The 20,291-nt window shown below is 49.6% G+C and overlaps 2 protein-coding genes across 4 annotated transcripts in view; both read right to left on the reverse strand.

Moving 5' to 3' along the window:
• The window catches only part of LOC116958326 (NEDD4 family-interacting protein 1-like), a 35,743-nt gene extending 21,984 nt beyond the window's left edge, over positions 1 to 13,759 (reverse strand). Inside the window, 3 exon segments of the mRNA XM_076058522.1 lie at positions 1,236 to 1,323; positions 5,954 to 6,325; positions 13,424 to 13,759. Coding sequence (XP_075914637.1) covers positions 1,236 to 1,323; positions 5,954 to 6,325; positions 13,424 to 13,456 — 493 coding nt within the window. The 5' untranslated portion in view covers positions 13,457 to 13,759.
• Positions 13,760 to 17,069: 3,310 nt separating this feature from the next.
• The window catches only part of LOC116958334 (uncharacterized), a 49,080-nt gene continuing 45,858 nt past the window's right edge, over positions 17,070 to 20,291 (reverse strand). For all 3 annotated transcript variants that reach the window (XM_076058525.1, XM_076058526.1, XM_076058524.1), the window contains one exon: positions 17,070 to 17,293. In XM_076058525.1, coding sequence (XP_075914640.1) covers positions 17,230 to 17,293 — 64 coding nt within the window. In that variant the 3' untranslated portion in view covers positions 17,070 to 17,229. The remainder of the gene's footprint in view (positions 17,294 to 20,291) is intronic.

Here is a 20,291-nt window from a genome sequence, read left to right on the forward strand (position 1 = left end):
GTGAGCGAGTGTGAGTGAGTGAGCAAGTGTGTGTGAGCGAGTGTGTGTGAGTGAGCGAGTGTGTGTGAGTGAGCGAGTGTGTGTGAGTGAGCGAGTGTGTGTGAGTGAGCGAGTGTGTGTGAGTGAGTGAGTGTGTGTGTGTGAGCGAGTGAGAGTGAGTGAGCGAGTGTGTGAGTGAGCGAGTGTGTGTGAGTGAGTGTGTGTGTGAGCGAGTGTGTGTGTGTGAGCGAGTGTGTGTGAGCGAGTGTGTGTGTGAGCGAGTGTGTGTGAGCGAGTGAGTGTGTGTGAGTGAGTGAGTGTGTGTGAGCGGGTGAGTGTGTGTGAGTGAGCGAGTGTGTGTGAGCGAGTGTGTGTGAGCGAGTGAGTGTGTGTGAGTGAGTGAGTGTGTGTGAGTGAGTGAGTGTGAGTGAGTGAGCGAGTGTGTGTGAGCGAGTGTGTGTGAGCGAGTGTGTGTGAGTGAGTGAGCGAGTGTGTGTGAGCGAGTGTGTGTGAGCGAGTGTGTGTGTGTGAGCGAGTGTGTGAGCGAGTCTGAGTGAGTGAGCGAGTGTGTGTGAGTGAGCGAGTGGGCGAGTGTGAGTGAGTGAGCGAGTGTGTGAGTGAGCGAGTGTGAGAGTGTGCGAGTGAGCGAGTGTGTGTGAGCGAGTGTGTGTAAGCGAGAGTGTGTGAGCGAGCGTGTGTGAGTGAGCTGGTGTTGAGTGAGCGAGTGTGAGTGAGCGAGTGTGAGTGAGCGAGTGTGTGAGAGTGTGTGAGCGAGCGTGTGTGAGTGAGCGAGTGTGAGTGAGCGAGTGTGTGAGAGTGTGTGAGCGAGCGTGTGTGAGTGAGCGTGTGTGAGTGAGCGAGTGTGAGTGAGCGAGTGTGAGTGAGCGAGTGTGTGAGAGTGTGTGAGCGAGCGTGTGTGAGTGAGCGAGTGTGAGTGAGCGAGTGTGTGAGAGTGTGTGAGCGAGTGTGTGTGTGTGAGCATGAGTGAGCATGAGTGAGCGTGAGTGAGCGTGAGCGGGCGTGAGTGACCGTGAGAGTAAGTGAGTGAGAGTAAGAGCGTGAGTGTAAGTGAGTGTGAGTGTGAGTGAGTGAGGGTGCAAGTGAGTGAGCGAGCGTGAGCGTGGGCGAGTGTGAGTGAGTGTGAGCGAGCGTGAGCGAGTGAGTGTGAGCGAGTGTGAGCGAGGTGTGCGAGCGAGTGTGAGCGGTAAGCGAGTGTGAGCGAGTGTGAGCGAGTGTGAGCGAGGCGCGTCACTCACTGAAGAAGCTGACCATGAAGATGCCGTCATTCCCGATCCTCAACTGATCAGCGTCGTCAAAATCCTCCCGCGGAGAGAAATCATCATCCTGATCATCAGCAGCGACATCAGCGGCATCAGCGTCATCTTCATAACTACTACAGCTCGCTATCAGCACTTGCCCCTACAGCCCCCCATGTGTGAGTGTAGAGGCTACCTGGGGGACCTTTAGCTGTGCGTCTGCATAACTGCTACAGCTCGCTATCAGCGCTTGCCCCTACAGCCCCCCATGTGTGTGTAGAGGCTACCTGGGGGACCTTTAGCTGTGCGTCTTCATAACTACTACAGCTCACTATCAGCACTTGCCCCTACAGCCCCTATGTGTGTGTGTAGAGGCTACCTGGGGTAACTTTGTGTGTTTCACAGTGCCGGTAGCCTTCATAGACACTGCTGCTACTGACAGCACTTGCCCCTACATCGTGTTAGAGGCTACCTGGGGTAGCTTTGTCTGTGTGTTTCACAGTGCCGGTAGCCTTCATAGACACTGCTGCTGCTGCTACTGACAGCACTTGCCCCTACATCGTGTTAGAGGCTACCTGGGGGAGCTTTCTACTCTACCCCCCTTATTCACAACCACCACCACCGGTGCCACCACCACCACCGCCGCCACCACCACCGCCACCACCAACAACAACCGCAATTCGCCACTAAGTGGTGGTGACGTCACCACGACGCTTGTGCCAGGCCAGGTGCACCTTGAGGCCACGTGAAGTGTCGAACGCCCGCTGGCAGGAGGTCACGGGGCAGACCCAGCAGGTGCCACGGGTCGACTGACTGAGATGAGTGGCTGATGCACCACCTGTGCCCCCTACTGTGCCAACCTGCTGTGCTTTAGCAACCCGGCGCTCCGCTCGTTGTTGTGAGCGTCAATCCTCCGCCCTCCGTTGTTGTAGGGCGACTGCCTCCAACTGCCCAGTAGCGTCCTTCACGAGCCTCCTCCACAGAGGCCGATCTTGACACCGCTGGTACCGGTCATCGGCAAATCCACTCAGCTCCACGTCCTCCTGTACCACATCACTCCATCTCTTCTCTAGCCCGAGCCGCGCCCGTTAGCCCCCTCGATCCGGCCGAACAAAAGCTGTTTCAGCATGTGGTGGCTGGGCATGCGGTCTACATGACCCAGCCAACGCAGCCTTGCCTGCAGGAGGAGCTCACCGATGGGACTTTGTCCAGATCTTTCAATGATTTGTGAGCTCCTCACACAATCCAGCCTGGTTAAACCCAGGATGGATCGTAGGCAGGCCAGCCTAAATGTTTCTAACCGGCAAAGATGTTCCATTAGGGGGTCCACGTTTCGCAAGCGTAGAGAAGGAAGGGAATGACCGTGGCCGAGAAGACCTGAAGCTTAGTGCAGAGCAAAAGACCAGGTAGCTTCCACACAGCGTTACGCAACCGATGAAAAGATATTGCCGCTCGACTGATTTGGAGTGAGACCTCTGCTGTTAAACTGGAGCCGGTCATAAGCACACTTCCCAGGTATGGGAAACTCTGCACTCTCTCCACAACTGCCCCATCACCAATTGGGAGTTGTGGGGGTGGAATGTCCGATGGTACAAAATACCCAGGCAGGTGCTTAGTTTTGGTGGGGCTGATGGTAAGGCCCCACCTCTTAGTGGCACGCTCCAGGTTCAGCAGCAGCGCCTCCAACGCCTCTGAGTGAGCAGCAATTACCAGATCATCGGCATACATAACGTGGTTGACCAATAGGGAGCCATCCCTTGACTGCACCCGGGCATCGATCAACCTCCCATTGTATCTGTACCAGATGGAAATTCATCCGGTACAGCTACTGAAGGCTTTACAAACTACGTGGTCGAAATAGATGTTAAATAATGTGGGAGCCAGAGGACATCCCTGTCGCACCCCAAGGTGTACAGGGAATGGCTCCGACTCCCAGCCACGAAGTTTTACCCGGGCCCGCTCACCATCATGAAGGTCCTTAATGATCGTGAGCAGAGGGTCAGGGACTCCGAAAGCACGAAGAACAACCCAGAAGCCCAGGCCTACTGATGGTATCATAGGTCAATAAAACAGATGTAGGTCTTGTTGGAATTCCCTACACCTCTGCTGTAGCAGACGGAGAGAAAATATGGCATCTGTGCAGGACCGCCCTTTCCTGAAACCACATTGGGCTCCGCAAGCCTCTCCTCAGCGTGCCTGGCAAGGCGATGTTGAATAATCCTTGCCAGGACCTTTCCCGGCACACTGAGTGAGATGCCCCTGTAGTTGTTAAGGCTGTGCGGTCCCCCTTCTTAAAGAGGAGGACCACCAGGGCATCATTCCAATCCTGTGGAACCCGTCCAGTGGTCCAGATTGTTGTTATGATGTCATATAGGGCAGTCTGTGCACAAACTGCCACCCGCCCTCAGCATTTCGCTTGGGAGATCATCTGTGCGCGGTGCCTTTCCTGGTCTCAAACTCTGGATCGCCTTCAGTACTTCAACAGATGGCACCTCAGCCAGCCACTCACAGCGGGTGACTTCTTCCAATATTTGAGGCACCGCAGCCTCAGCAGGGTCATCTCCACTTTGTCCCACGATGTTTTCCATGCAGAGAGATTTCCCCTCCCCCAGAACTTCACAGAAATGCTCAGCAAATCTGCAAACCTGTTCCTGGAGGTCGGAGATTGGATCACTGTTTTTCCCCCTAATGATGGTAATAGGTGTGGCGCTGCAGGTTACTTTTTGATGGGAGTTAAATAGGGGTTTGTGATCGCGGGCCACTGAGGCAGACTCCATCTCCTCAGCAACCCGCAACCACCACCCATCCTTGCAGCGCCTCACGGCTCTCCGAACCTCCGAGCGAAGGCTGCGGTAAGCCTCCTCATTGTCTGACGTGGGATTCTGTAGCCGATGAGATTGGGCCTGTCGCTTTTTCTCAGCCAGCCTGAACACCTCTGTCAGCCAGGGTCTGTGGGGAGGTCTGGAACGTGTACCCAAAGCAGCCATTGCAGCTGCATGAGCCACAGTCCTAAACCTCACCCATTTCCCCTCGACATCTGGAGGAGTGGGGGACGATGCCAACCCCAGCCACAAACGATGATGAAATTCTCGCTTGCAACTTTCATCAGCGAGCTGAGATCAGGCCACCTTAGGTGTGAATGGGGTCCTGGGTGTACACCCACCACCGGAGTGGAAGAATGGCAGGCGCATCTTACAGATGACAAGTCGATGGTCAGAGGGCAGATCAGCTCCACGGTAGGTCCTGGTGTCAAGGACATGGGCTCGCATCCGCTGGTCCGTCACTATGTAGTCCAGCAGATCTTCTTGCTTGGACCCGGCATGCATCCATAATATTGTGTGGATGCGCCGATGCCGGAACAGCGTGTTGGTAATTACAAGCCCATGGGCTGCACAAAAGTCCAGCAGCCTACTACCATTGTTATTGAGCTGATCTGGTCCATGCCTTCCAATCACTCCAGACCAGGTGCCAGCATCTTGACCAACTCGGGCATTGAAGTCACCCAACAAGATGACTCTATCCCGAGGGGCCACTTTAGCCAGCACCTGTGACAGGAGGCCATAGAAGGCATCTGACTCATCGGCTTTGCCTGCATCCCTCCACGGATGTTCGTCTTCGGTGGGGGCATAAGTAACCACGATCACCATTCCTCGCCTCCGGTTGATGGGAAGGCGAGCCAAAAAGTAGTCTGGGGCTTCCAGCTTCCCACACCTCACCGCCACGCTCCCACGCCCCCTTCATTCTTTTGTTCAGATGAGCCACTCCCTGATATTTGGTAGTCTGCTGCCCCGAGTAGAGAACTGTCCACCCCCTCATGTTGGCAGGAGCCAGAGCCGGTCCACCAGACCTCCTGAATGCCGCAGAGATCCAGGCGGTACCGGTCCAGCTCCCGACAGAGGTGTGGCAGCCTCTCCTCCGCAGTGAGCGTTCGAACATTCCACGTGGCCACCCTCAGTGGCTTTTCGTTGTTTCTGGAGGAGCCCCGAGGGTAGATATTCAATCTCCTGGCTCCGCCAATTGGGGTTTGGCCAGGAGACGTCATAGACGCCTGGCCCCCCCGGAGACTCCGGCTTACTCATTACATTTTTCAGTCGTGGTTTCGTGGTAATTAATTGAAGGTGGAGGGGTTACCAGCCCCTCGCACCCGTCCAGAGCCCCCGTTTAGCCGCTGTGGTGGTGGTTAAACACGCCATGACGGGGAAAGGCCACCAATCCGGAATTGTCCCTCCTCCCACGGCACTGCCCACCACAGCGTTGCCGTCCGGCACCACGAGGAGCTAGGGGGGCCGTTTTTAACGGGACTGCCGGAGCCACCGCCACCACCGCCGCCCTCGCCGCCACCACCACCACCACCACCGGCCCCTCCATCACCACCACCACCACCACTGGCCCCTCCATCACCACCACCACCACCACCGGCCCCTCCATCACCACCATCACCACCACCACCACCGGCCCCTCCATCACCACCATCACCACCATCACCACCACCACCACCACCATCACCACCACCATCACCACCACCATCACCACCACCACCACCATCACCACCACCACCGGCCCCACCATCACCACCATCACCACCAGCCCCTCCATCACCACCATCACCACCACCACCGGCCCCTCCATCACCACCATCACCACCACCACCGGCCCCTCCATCACCACCATCACCACCACCACCGGCCCCTCCATCACCACCACCACCCCCCACTCACCCGCTCTGCCGCTGTCCCCACGCCGACCCCCCCGCCCACCCCCCCGCCCACCACCCCCCCACCCACCACCACCCCCCCACTGCTGCCACCGCCGAGGCCGCCGGCGGGCCCACCGGCTTTGCTCTTCTCGGCCTCGTCATACGAGGGCAGGCTGGTGGCCACGCTGTAGGCCGGCGGATTGGCGGCTCCGCCCTGCAGGGGGGCGGGGCCAAGGGAGCGGGGGAGGGGGGCACAAGGGGGGAGGGGGGCCCCAGGAGGAGCTGGGGGGGGGGCAGGAAGGCCCCGCCCCCTCCGCAGACACCCCCAGAGCCCCCAACCGCCGCACTGTAGGGAGGAGGGGCCGGGCCCCCCCTCCTCCTCCTCTGTCTGCAACTGTGGGGGGTGGGGGGGGGGGGGTGGGGGAGGGGTGGGGGAGGGGGGGGAGAAGGGTGGGGGGGGGTGAGTGGTGGTGGTGGTACAGATGGTGATAGTGGTGGTGATGGTGGTACAGATAGTAGTGGTGGTGATACAGATAGTAGTGGTGGTGGTGGTGGTACAGATAGTAGTGGTGGTGATGGTGGTACAGATGGTGGTGATGGTGGTACAGATAGTAGTGGTGGTGATGGTGGTACAGATAGTAGTGGTGGTGGTGATACAGATAGTGGTGGTGGAGATGGTGGTACAGATGGTGGTGATGGTGGTACAGATGGTGATAGTGGTGGTGATACAGATAGTGGTGGTGGTGATGGTGGTACAGATAGTAGTGGTGGTGATGGTGGTACAGATGGTGATAATGGTGGTGGTACAGATAGTAGTGGTGGTGATGGTGGTACAGATAGTAGTGGTGGTGATGGTGGTACAGATAGTGGTGGTGGTACAGATGGTGGTGATGGTGGTACAGATAGTAGTGGTGGTGATACAGATAGTGGTGGTGGTGATGGTACAGATAGTAGTGGTGGAGATGATGGTACAGACGGTGATAGTGGTGGTGATGGTGGTACAGATGGTGATAGTGGAGATGGTGGTACAGATGATGATAGTGGAGATGGTGGTACAGATGGTGATAGTGGTGGTGGTGATGGTGGTACAGATGGTGATGGTGGTGATACAGATGGTGGTGGTGGAGATGATGGTACAGATAGTGGTGGTCGAGATGATGGTACAGATGGTGATAGTGGTGGTGGTGATGATGGTACAGATAGTGGTGGTGGAGATGATGGTACAGATAGTGATAGTGGTGGCGGAGATGGTGGTACAGATTGGTGGTGGTGGAGATGGTGATGGTGGTACAGATAGTGGTGGTGGAGATGATGGTACAGATGGTGGTGATGGTGGTACAGATGGTGGTGATGGTGGTACAGATAGTGGTGGTGATGATGGTACAGATGGTGATAGTGGTGGTTATGATGGTACAGATGGTGATAGTGGTGGTGGTGATGGTACAGATGGTGATAGTGGTGGTGGTGGTGGTGATGATGGTACAGACGGTGATAGTGGTGGTGGAGATGATGGTACAGATAGTGAAGATGATGGTACAGACGGTGATGGTGGTGGTGGAGATGATGGTACAGATGGTGATAGTGGTGATGATGGTACAGATGGTGATAGTGATGGTGGAGATGGTGGTACAGATTGGTGGTGGTGGAGATGGTGGTACAGACAGTGGTGGTGGAGATGGTGATGGTGGTACAGATAGTGGTGGTGGAGATGGTGGTGGTGATAAATGGTGGTGGAGATGATGGTGATGGAGGTGAACGGTGGTGGTGGAGATGATGGTGATGGAGGTGGTGGTACAGATAATGGTGGGGGGGGTGGTGGTGGTGAAGTTAGCGGTGGTGATGGTGATAGCGGCGGTGGAGATGATGGTGATGTTTAACACGTAGGCTTTCGCGACCGATATTATTCATAATAAAGGTTTTTGTGGGTTGGATCGCGTTATTTATAAATGTGTCGTAACCCTCCACCACCCGACACGGCCAATCAGCAAAAAAAGTGTCACGTTGACAAAAGACAAAATAGTTCACTACTTTAGCCCCCACACAGGTGTGTTAAAGAGTGAATCCACAACATTTACAGTCTGAATACGACGTTCCACTGGTAATTACATCCAGCATCATCGGGCAATTCGCCAGAATGGTGAAGCCCTCACTTGCTCTCGGACTTATATAGAGCAGCAGGGAGACGTCATCATTGAACTCATTTCAGGTGCAGCGATTATATAATCGATTGGTGATCAGTCAATGGTTATGATTAGTAATGAGTTGTAGATTAGCAATTAGTAGTAATGTGTGTTATTGTGATTATATGCTACGTTAGTAATCCGTTAATTAACATGTGCTTCCCCTATAAGGAATTGTACTAAGCATTATTTAATAATAATACGCTTCCAAGCCGCACTAAGCCTACAGCTATCAGAACGGCAAAGTTAAAGGCCTTGACTTTGCCGTGACCCCACGCACAATTCCGGTGGATGAGACAATTGTCGAGGTGGAATCAGCGGTAAGACTCCTTCCCACATAATGAGGCAAGAGATGACTATAGGCATGAGGTTGCCAAAATAACTGAGAATAGCAAAGCTTCCAAAAGTAAATATTAGCTCCAAAGAAGCAAAAGCCTTAAGAGAGCTCCGTGCAAATAAAGATATCCAAATCCTGGCAGCTGATAAAGGCCGCGCTACTGTAGTGATGTCACGAGCCGATTATGATAATGAAATTAGGAATTTACCGATGACGCTGGATGAAATCACCGATGGCGCTGGATGAAATCACCGATGACGCTGGATGAAATCAACCGATGACGCTGGATGAAATCATTGATGTCCTGGATGAATTACCGATGGCGCTGGATGAAATCACCGATGGCGCTGGATGAAATCACCGATGACGCTGGATGAAATCATCGATGGCGCTGGATGAAATCACCGATGATGCTGGATGAAATCATCGATGGCGCTGGATGAAATCATCGATGATGCTGGATGAAATCACCGATGGCGCGGATGAAATCACCGATGACGCTGGATGAAATCACCGATGACGCTGGATGAAATCACCGATGGCGCTGGATGAAATCACCGATGGCGCTGGATGAAATCACCGATGGCGCTGGATGAAATCACCGATGGCGCTGGATGAAATCACCGATGATGCTGGTTGCAATTGCCAGCGGAAACGTCACACTACTCAAGGCTGTAAATGTTTTCATCTTCTTTGATTCTTTCGGTAAAGTCATCACCACGTAGAATGAGAATAAAATCATAAATCGATAAAATAAAATAACAACAATGATATTCTCACGGCGTTTCGGCCACAACACAAGCGCTGTCCTACCAGACAGTCTCGTCCATTCACCTGATGAAGGCCGCTTGTGTTGTGGCCGAAACGTCGTGAGAATATCATTGTTGTTGTTTTATTTCACCAATTCATTATTTTGATCTCATTCTACGCGGTGGTGACTTCACCGAAGCAACCAAACAAGATGAACCCCTTGCATTCACGAAAGCTTCAAATCGCAAACCGTAAATGTTGTGGATTCACTCTTCAACAACACACCTGTGCGGGGGCTAAAGCAGCGAACCAATTCGTCTTTTTTGTCAACGTGACAACTTTGATGCCGACGACTGGCCGTGCCGGGTGGTGGAGGGTTACGACACATTTATACACAACTCGATCTAAACGACGATGGTCCCGGTGATGGCGACTGTGTCAGCGACGGTGGTTACGTTGGCGAGTGTGGCGGTAATGGTTGTGACGATGCTGCTGGTGATGATGATGATCAATGTTGCATACACAATGTCACGCCGCCATGCACAATATATCACAGCGCACGGTTCAACTACCACACACACAAACGTGTGTGTGTAGTATACTAGTATAGCACTAGTGTGTAGTGTAGTGTATAGTGTAGTATACTAGTATAGCACTAGTGTGTAGTGTAGTGTATAGTGTAGTATACTAGTACACCACGAGTGTATAGCACTAGTGTGTAGTGTAGTGTATAGTGTAGTATACTATTACAGCACTAGTGTATAGTGGTGTATAGTGTAGTATACTAGTACAGCACTAGTGTATAGTGGTGTGTAGTGTAGTATACTAGTACAGCACTAGTGTATAGTGGTGTGTAGTGTAGTATACTAATACAGCACTAGTGTATAGTGTAGTATATAGTATAGTGCAGTATACTAGTACAGCACTAGTGTATAGTGGTGTGTAGTGTAGTATACTAGTACAGCACTAGTGTATAGTGTATACTAGTACAGGACTAGTGTGTAGTGTAGTGTATAGTGTAGTATACTAGTACAGCACTAGTGTATAGTGTAGTGTATAGTGTAGCATACTAGTACAGCACTAGTGTATAGTGTAGTATACTTGTACACTAGTGTATAGTGTACTAGTATACTAGTACACTAGTGTAGTGTAGTATTCTAGAACACTAGTGTATTGTATAGTGTATTGTATAGTGTAGTATACTAGTACAGCACTAGTATATAGTGTAGTATACTAGTACACTAGTGTATAGTGTAGTGTATAGTGTAGTATACTAGTACACTAGTGTATAGTGTAGTGTATACTGTAGTATACTAGTACTGTGGCTGGAGCCGTCTGATGAATACGAATGATAACGATGTGATAAACATTGTAAATAATATATACATTCTAAGTGTTGAGGGAGTCTCCTCACGTCCTGGTAGTGTACACACATTCACTCACCACCTAGTACACAACCACACAGCACCACATAGCCACAACAACAACTATGATGATGATGATGATACTAACGATGACAATGATGTAATAATAAACAATAATAAACAATGTTAAAGTGTTGAGGGAGTCTCCTCACGTCCTGGTAGTGTACACACATTCACTCACCGCCTAGTACACAACTACACAGCAGCACATAGCCACAACAACTACTATGATGATGATGATGATACTAACGATGACAATGATGTAATAATAAACAATGTTAAAGTGTTGAGGGAGTCTCCTCACGTCCTGGTAGTGTACACACATTCACTCACCGCCTAGTACACAACTACACAGCAGCACATAGCCACAACAACTACTATGATGATGATGATGATGATACTAACGATGACAATGATGTAATAATAAACAATGTTAAAGTGTTGAGGGAGTCTCCTCACGTCCTGGTAGTGTACACACATTCACTCACCGCCTAGTACACAACTACACAGCAGCACATAGCCACAACAACAACTATGATGATGATGATACTAACGATGACAATGATGTAATAATAAACAATGTTAAAGTGTTGTGGGTCTCCTCACGTCCTGGTAGTGTACACACATTCACTCACCGCCTAGTACACAACCACACAGCAGCACATAGCCACAACAACAACTATGATGATGATACTAACGATGACAATGATGTAATAATAAACAACAATAATAAACAATGTTAAAGTGGGAGTCTCCTCACGGCATGGTAGTGTACACACATTCACTCACCACCTAGTACACAACCACACAGCACCACATAGCCACAACAACAACTATGATGATGATACTAACGATGACAATGATGTAATAATAAACAACAATAATAAACAATGTTAAAGTGTTGAGGGAGTCTCCTCACGGCATGGTAGTGTACACACATTCACTCACCACCTAGTACACAACCACACAGCAGCACATAGCCACAACAACAACTATGATGATGATACTAACGATGACAATGATGTAATAATAAACAACAATAATAAACAATGTTAAAGTGTTGAGGGAGTCTCCTCACGTCCTGGTAGTGTACACACATTCACTCACCGCCTAGTACACAACCACACAGCAGCACATAGCCACAACAACAACTATGATGATGATGATACTAACGATGACAATGATGTAATAATAAACAATAATAAACAATGTTAAAGTGTTGTGGGAGTCTCCTCACGTCCTGGTAGTGTACACACATTCACTCACCACCTAGTACACAACCACACAGCACCACATAGCCACAACAACTACTATGATGATGATGATGATACTAACGATGACAATGATGTAATAATAAACAATAATAAACAATGTTAAAGTGTTGTGGGTCTCCTCACGTCCTGGTAGTGTACACACATTCACTCACCACCTAGTACACAACCACACAGCAACAGCACATAGCCACAACAACAACTATGATGATGATGATACTAACGATGACAATGATGTAATAATAAACAACAATAATAAACAATGTTAAAGTGTTGTGGGTCTCCTCACGGCATGGTAGTGTACACACATTCACTCACCACCTAGTACACAACCACACAGCAACAGCACATAGCCACAACAACAACTATGATGATGATGATACTAACGATGACAATGATGTAATAATAAACAATGTTAAAGTGTTGTGGGTCTCCTCACGTCCTGGTAGTGTACACACATTCACTCACCGCCTAGTACACAACCACACAGCAGCACATAGCCACAACAACAACTATGATGATGATACTAACGATGACAATGATGTAATAATAAACAATAATAAACAATGTTAAAGTGTTGTGGGAGTCTCCTCACCTCCTGGTAGTGTACACACATTCACTCACCGCCTAGTACACAACCACAGCAGCAGCACATAGCCACAACTACTACTATGATGATGATACTAACGATGACAATGATGTAATAAACAACAATAATAAACAATGTTAAAGTGTTGTGGGTCTCCTCACGTCCTGGTAGTGTACACACATTCACTCACCACCTAGTACACAACCACACAGCAACAGCACATAGCCACAACAACAACTATGATGATGATGATACTAACGATGACAATGATGTAATAATAAACAATGTTAAAGTGTTGTGGGTCTCCTCACGTCCTGGTAGTGTACACACATTCACTCACCGCCTAGTACACAACCACACAGCAGCACATAGCCACAACAACAACTATGATGATGACACTAACGATGACAATGATGTAATAATAAACAACAATAAACAATGTTAAAGTGTTGTGGGTCTCCTCACGTCCTGGTAGTGTACACACATTCACTCACCGCCTAGTACACAACCACACAGCACCACATAGCCACAACAACTACTATGATGATGATGATACTAACGATGACAATGATGTAATAATAAACAATAATAAACAATGTTAAAGTGTTGAGGGAGTCTCCTCACGTCCTGGTAGTGTACACACATTCACTCACCACCTAGTACACAACCACACAGCAACAGCACATAGCCACAACAACAACTATGATGATGATGATACTAACGATGACAATGATGTAATAATAAACAATAATAAACAATGTTAAAGTGTTGTGGGTCTCCTCACGTCCTGGTAGTGTACACACATTCACTCACCGCCTAGTACACAACCACACAGCAACAGCACATAGCCACAACAACAACTATGATGATGACACTAACGATGACAATGATGTAATAAACAACAACAATAAACAATGTTAAAGTGTTGTGGGTCTACTCACGGCCTGGTAGCGAGCGCTTGAGCCCGACTCCATGACGGACGCGGGCGGACAGCCTCCTCCTCCTCAGCCTCCTCAGCCTCCTCCTCAGCCTGAGCCTCCTCCTCGCTGCCGCTGCTATCGGACGGCTGTCTGGTTGTCGCTGCGCCTGCTGCTGCTGTTGTTGTTGTGGTAATAAGGAGGTTGTTGTTGTAGTTGTTGTTGTTGTAATGAGGAGCCTCGCTCGCTGATCCTCAAGTCGCCAGCACAGAACTCAGCAATGGCGGCCGCCCTTGATGGTGGTGGGGGGGGGAGGTGACGTCATATACGTGGTGGGTGACGTCATCCTTGGTAGTGGATGACGTCATCCTCGCTGGTGGTGGGTGACGCCATCCTTGGTGCTAGTGGGTGACGTCAGATATGGTGGTGGGTGACGTCATCCTCGGTGGTGGTGGGTGACGTCATCCTTGATGGTGATGGACAACGTCATCCTTGGTGGTGGTGGGAAGACGTCATATATGGTGGTGGGTGACGTCATCCTTGGTGGTGGTGAGTGACGTCATCCTTGGTGGTGATGGACAACGTCATCCTTGGTGGTGGTGGGAAGACGTCATATATGGTGGTGGGTGACGTCATCCTTGGTGGTGGTGAGTGCCGTCATCCTTGGTGGTGATAGATGACGTCATCCGTGGTGGTGGGAAGACGTCATCCTTGGTAGTGGGTCAGGTCATCCTTGGTGGTGGTGGGTGACGTCATCCTTGGTGGGGGGGTACGTCATCCTCGGTGGTGGGGCACGTCATCCTTGGTGGGGTGACGTCATCTTTGGTGGTGGTGGGAAGACGTCATCCTTGGTGGTGGGGTGACGTCATGCGTGGTGGTGGGGTGACGTCATCTTTGGTGGTGTGTTGTCATTCTTGGTCGTGGTGATGTTATCCTTGGTGGTGGTGAGGGATGGAATGAAGTCCCCTTGGTGGTTTGACGTCATCATTGGTGGTGGAATGACGTCATCCTAGGTCGTGGGGTGACGCTACCCTTGGTGATGTAACGACGTCATCCTAGGTCGTGGGGTGACGCTACCCTTGGTGACGGAATGACGTCATCCTTGGTGGTGACGTTACGTTTTCCTTCGGTGGTGGTGGGGTGATGATTTGATACTCCCGACTGATGCTTCTGTTGTTGTGGAGTGACTTTGGGTGGTGCACGTTTTTTTGTAAATTATTTTTCTGTTTGGTCGAGTTTTTAGTTTGTTGCGTTTGCAGCCGATTCAAGAGCCGAATGGCCCATCACAGGGCTTATACCAAAATAAATTAAACTGAAAAAAACTGAATGACGTCATCCTCGGTGGTGGATGGCGTCATTGGTAGCGGTGCGACGTCATCACTGGTGGTAGGGGTCGCGGACCTCATCCGGGCCTCCGACCGCCGCCGTTGTTGTTACCGGGCGCGTGACGTCACTACCGCCGCTTCGTTACCGGGCGCGTGACGCTGCGGTGCTGCGTGATGTCACGCGAGGGAGGCCGCCGGTGACGTCACTCGGCGCGATGACGTCACTACCGCCACCGGGTTACAGGCCGCAAGGCGGGAGGGAATGCAGGCGACGGCTTTAATGCGAAACGTCACCGTGAGGGCGAGAGAGTTTAGACAAAATAAAATTACAAACGGCATCGCCACTTGGCACAGAAACAACGGGCACCACCATCCACTTACCAACAACAACCACCATCACCATCACTACTGAACCTAACACCCCCCCTCCCCCCACTGAGATGGACTCGTCCACTGAGGATGACCTGACATAACCCCCCTCCCCCCACTGAGATGGACTCGTCCACTGTGAATGACCTAACCCCCCCCTCCCCACTGAGATGGACTCGTCCACTGTGAATGCCCTAAACCCCCCCACTGAGATGGAGTCGTCCACTGAGGATGACCTAAACCTCCCCCCTCCCCCCACTGAGATGGGCTCGTCCACTGAGGATGACCTGACATAACCCCCCTCCCCCCACTCAGATGGACTCGTCCACTGTGAATGACCTAACCCCCCCCTCCCCCCACTGAGATGGACTCGTCCACTGTGAATGCCCTGACCCCCCCCCCCCCCCCACTGAGATGGACTCGTCCACTGTGAATGCCCTGACCCCCCCCCCCCCCAGATGGACTCGTCCACTGTGAATGACCTGACCCCCCCTCCCCACTGAGATGAACTCGTCCACTGTGGATGACCCCCCCCCCTGAGATGGACTCGTCCACTGTGAATACCCTAACCCCATCCCCCGAGATGGACTCGTCCACTGTCGATGACCTAACCCCCCCCCCCCCCCCCGAAATGGACTCGTCCACTGTGAATGACCTAACCCCCCCCTGAGATGGACTCGTCCACTGTCGATGACCTAACCCCCCCTGAGATGGACTCGTCCACTGTGGATGACCCACCCCCCCCACTGAGATGGACTCGTCCACTGTGAATGACCTAACCCCCCCCCCCACTGAGATGGACTCGTTCACTGTGAATGACCTAACCCCCCCCCTGAGATGGACTCGTCCACTGTGAATGACCTAACCCCCCCCCTGAGATGGACTCGTCCACTGTGAATGACCTAACCCCCCCCCCCCCCCCCCCTGAGATGGACTCGTCCACTGTCGATGACCTAACCCCCCCCCTGAGATGGACTCGTCCACTGTGAATGACCTAACCCCCCCCACTGAGATGGACTCGTCCACTGTGGATGACCTGACCCCCCCCCCCCCCCACTGAGATGGACTCGTCCACTGTGAATGACCTGACCCCCCCCCCCCCCACTGAGATGGACTCGTCCACTGTCGATGACCCCCCCCCCCATCCAGTGTGGTTACCCCATCCGGCGATGGACCGTCAACCCCAGCACCGCCCTCACCCAAAACAGTGAAAACCGAGCACGGGAAAATGGTGACGAGCGTCGTAAACAAAATCATTACACAAAAACAACAATAAAACGTTAAAGAAAAACCATGGTAAACACACGGTTTTTTTGTTAGCAAAAATATCGTTAGGCAAATTAATTATTTAGGGTACAAAATATCGCAAACGAAAGAACAAGGAATTCAAACGTGAAAAAAATATCGAAAACAAAACAATTATGAGAATAACAAATATGGTAAACAAAATAATAATTAAAAATATCGATAACCAAATAATTCTAAGAATAACAAAAATGTGAATAAAACATTTTTTTATGAATAAATTATTCTAAAATTTCGTAAACAAAATTATTTTAAAAATTAAAACATGAAAAAATATCGGTAACTAATAACAACATTGATTAATAAAACAATATCGTAAGCAAAATAATTATAAAACATTAAAAACTATCGTAAACAAAATACTAATTTAACACAAAAATAAATCGGAAACCAAATTACCGAAAACATTTTAAATACAAAATATCGTGAGCAAAAAAAAAAGTATTAACATTTTTAAACATTCAAAAAAATCGGAAATAAAAGAATACTTTTTAAATCTCGTAAACAAAAGAAATTTAAAATTTTGAAATGTAAAAATATCGTGAACCAAAGATTTACAAATAACGTTAAATAACAAAAAAAAATATCGTCAGCCAAAAAATGTGGAAAAAAATGTAACATTTTAAATCTCGTAAACAAAGGAAATATTTGTGTTAATCTCGTAAACAAAAGAAGATTAAAAAGTTTATTTTATTGTTAAAAAATGATCGGGCCTTGTTGACGAATGGAAGTTTAAGACGGAACAATCAAACCTACAGGCCCAACATGGCCGCCACGCGGACACGCGAGCGATCCCCATTGGTCGAGACGAAGGGTGGGTGGGCGGAGCCCTCAGTAGCAGCCGTCCCGCCATTGGTCGCTTTGGCCCACTGCGGGATTGCCGATTGGTAGAGACCTGGGGATTGGAGAGTGAGGGGCGGGGTTTGGGGGGGTGAGGGGCGTGGTTTGGGGTGTGAGGGGCGGGGATTGGGGGATGAGGGGCGTGGTTTGGGTGTTAGGGGCGTGGTTTGGGGATGTGAGGGGCGGGGTTTGTAGTGTGAGGGGCGGGGTTTGGGGTGAGGGGTGGGGGTGTGAGGGGCGGGGTTTGGGGTGTGAGGGGCGGGTTTGGGGTGTGAGGGGCGGGGTTTGGGGTGTGAGGGGCGGGGTTTGGGGTGTGAGGGGCGGGTTTGGAGTGTGAGGGGCGGGGGTTTGGGGTGTGAGGGGCGGGGTTTGGGGTGTGAGGGGCGGGGTTGGGGTGTGAGGGGCGGGGTTGGGGTGTGAGGGGCGGGGTTTGGGGTGTGAGGGGCGGGGTTTGGGGTGTGAGGGGCGGGGTTTGGGGTGTGATGGGCGGGGTTTGGGGTGTGGGGGGCGGGGTTTGGGGTGTGAGGGGCGGGGTTTGGGGTGTGAGGGGCAGGGTTTGGGTGTGAGGGGAGGGGTTTGGATGTGAGGGGCGGGGTTTGGGGGTGTGAGGGGCGGGGTTTAGGGGGTGAGGGGCGGGGTTTGAGGTGTGAGGGGCGGGGTTTTGGGGTGTAAGGGGCGGGGTTTGTAGTGTGAGGGGCGGGGGTTTGGGGTGGGGGTGTGAGGGGCGGGGTTTGGGTGTGAGGGGCGGGGTTTGGGTGTGAGGGGCGGGGTTTGGGGTGTGAGGGGCGGGGTGGTGATGGTGGTGATGATGGTGATGGTGGTGATGATGGTGGTGATGGTGGTGGTGATGGTGGTGGTGATGGTGGTGGTGATGGTGGTGATGGTGGTGGTGGTGATGATGGTGGTGATGGTGGTGGTGGTGATAGTGATGGTGGTGGTGATGGTGTTGATGGTGATGATGGTGGTGATGGTGGTGGTGGTGGTGATGATAGTGATGGTGGTGATGGTGGTGATGATGGTGGTGATGGTGGTGATGATGGTGGTGATGGTGGTGGTGGTGGTGATGGTGGTGGTGATGGTGGTGGTGGTGATGGTGGTGGTGATGATGGTGGTGATGGTGGTGATGATGATGGTGATGGTGGTGATGGTGGTGATGATGGTGGTGATGGTGGTGGTGGTGGTGATGGTGGTGGTGATGGTGGTGGTGGTGATGGTGGTGGTGATGATGGTGGTGATGGTGGTGATGATGATGGTGATGGTGGTGGTGATGGTGGTGGTGATGATGGTGATGGTGGTGATGGTGTTGGTGGTGGTGGTGATGGTGATGGTGGTGGTGATGGTGGTGATGATGGTGATGGTGGTGGTGATGGTGATGGTGGTGATGGTGATGATGGTGGTGATGGTGGTGGTGATGGTGGTGTTGATGGTGGTGTTGTTAATGTTGTTGATGCTGTTGATGTTGATGGTGATGATGTTCATGTTGTTGATGTTGAAGATGGTGCTGATGTTGTTGATGTTGTTGTTGTTGTTAAAGTTGATGTTGTTATTGTTGATGTTGTTGATGTTGTTAATGTTGTTGATGTTGTTGATAATGGTGTTGATGTTGTTGATGTTAATGTTGTTGATGTTGTTGTTAATGTTGTTGTTGATGTTATTGATGTTGTTGTTGATGTTGTTGATGTTGTTGTCGATGTTATTGTTGATGTTGTTGTTGATGTTGTTAATGCTGTTGTTAATTTTGTTGATGTTGTTGTTGTTGATGTTGTTGTAGATGTTGTTGTAGATGTTGTTGTTGATGTTGTTGATGTTGTAGATGTTGTTGATGTCATTGTTGATGTTGATGTTGTTGTTGATGTTGTTAATGCTGTTGTTGTTGTTAATGTTGTTGTTGTTTATGTTGTTGTTAATGTTGTTGTTAATGTTGTTATGTTGTTGATGTTGTTGTTAATGTTGTTGTTGTTGATGTTGTAGATGCTGTTGTTGATGTTGTTGATGTTGTTAATGTTGTTGTTGGTGATGTTGTAGATGTTGTTGTTGATGTTATTGTTGATGCTGTTGTTGTTAATGTTGTTGATGTTGTTGTTAATGTTAATGTTGTTGATGTTGTTAATGTTGTTGACGATGTAGTTGTTGTTGATGTTGTTGTTGTTGATGTTGTTGATGTTGTTGTTGATGTTATTGTTGATGTTGTTGATGTTGTTAATGTTGTTGATGTTAATGTTGTAGATGTTTACGTTGTTGATGTTGTTGATGTTATTGTTAATGTTGTTGATGTTGTTGTTGATGTTGTTAATGTTGTTGTTAATGGTGTTAATGTTGTAGATGTTTACGTTGTTGATGTTGTTGTTGATGTTGTTGTTAATGTTGTTAATATTGTTGATGTTGTTGTTAGATGTTGTTGTTGATAATGTTGTTAATGTTGTAGATGTTGTTGTTGTTAATGTTGTAGATGTTTACGTTGTTGATGTCGTTGTTGATGTTGTTGTTGTTAATGTTAATGATGTAGTTGTTGTTGTTGATGTTGTTGTTGATGTTGTTGTTGATGTTGTTGATGTTGATGTTGCTAATGTTGTTGATGTTGTTGTTAATGTTGTTGTTAATGTTGATGTTGTTGTTAATGTTGCTGTTGTTAATGTTGTTAATCTTGTAGATGTTTATGATGTTGTTGATGTTGTTGTTGATGTTGTTGTTGTTGATGTTGATGTTGTTGATGTTGTTGTTGATGTTGTTGATGTTGTTGATGTTGTTGTTGATGTTGTTGTTGATGTTGTTGTTGATGTTGTTAATGTTGTTGTTAATGTTGATGTTGTTAATGTTGTTGTTGATGTTTATGATGTTGTTGATGTTGTTGTTGTTGTGGATGTTGTTGATGTTGTTGATGTTGTTGTTGTTAATGTTGTTGTTGATGTTGTAGATGTTTATGTTGTTGTTGATGTTGTAGATGTTTATGTTGTTGTTGATGTTGTTGTTGATGTTGTTGTTGATGTTGTTGTTGATGTTGTTAATGTTGATGATGTTGTTGATGTTGTTAATGTTGATGATGTTGTTGATGT

The sequence above is a fragment of the Petromyzon marinus genome (genome assembly GCF_048934315.1).
Source record: "Petromyzon marinus isolate PM22_M1 ecotype Great Lakes invasive population chromosome 76 unlocalized genomic scaffold, UKy_Petmar_22M1.pri1.0 chr76_unloc.2, whole genome shotgun sequence".
NCBI lineage: Eukaryota > Metazoa > Chordata > Hyperoartia > Petromyzontiformes > Petromyzontidae > Petromyzon > Petromyzon marinus.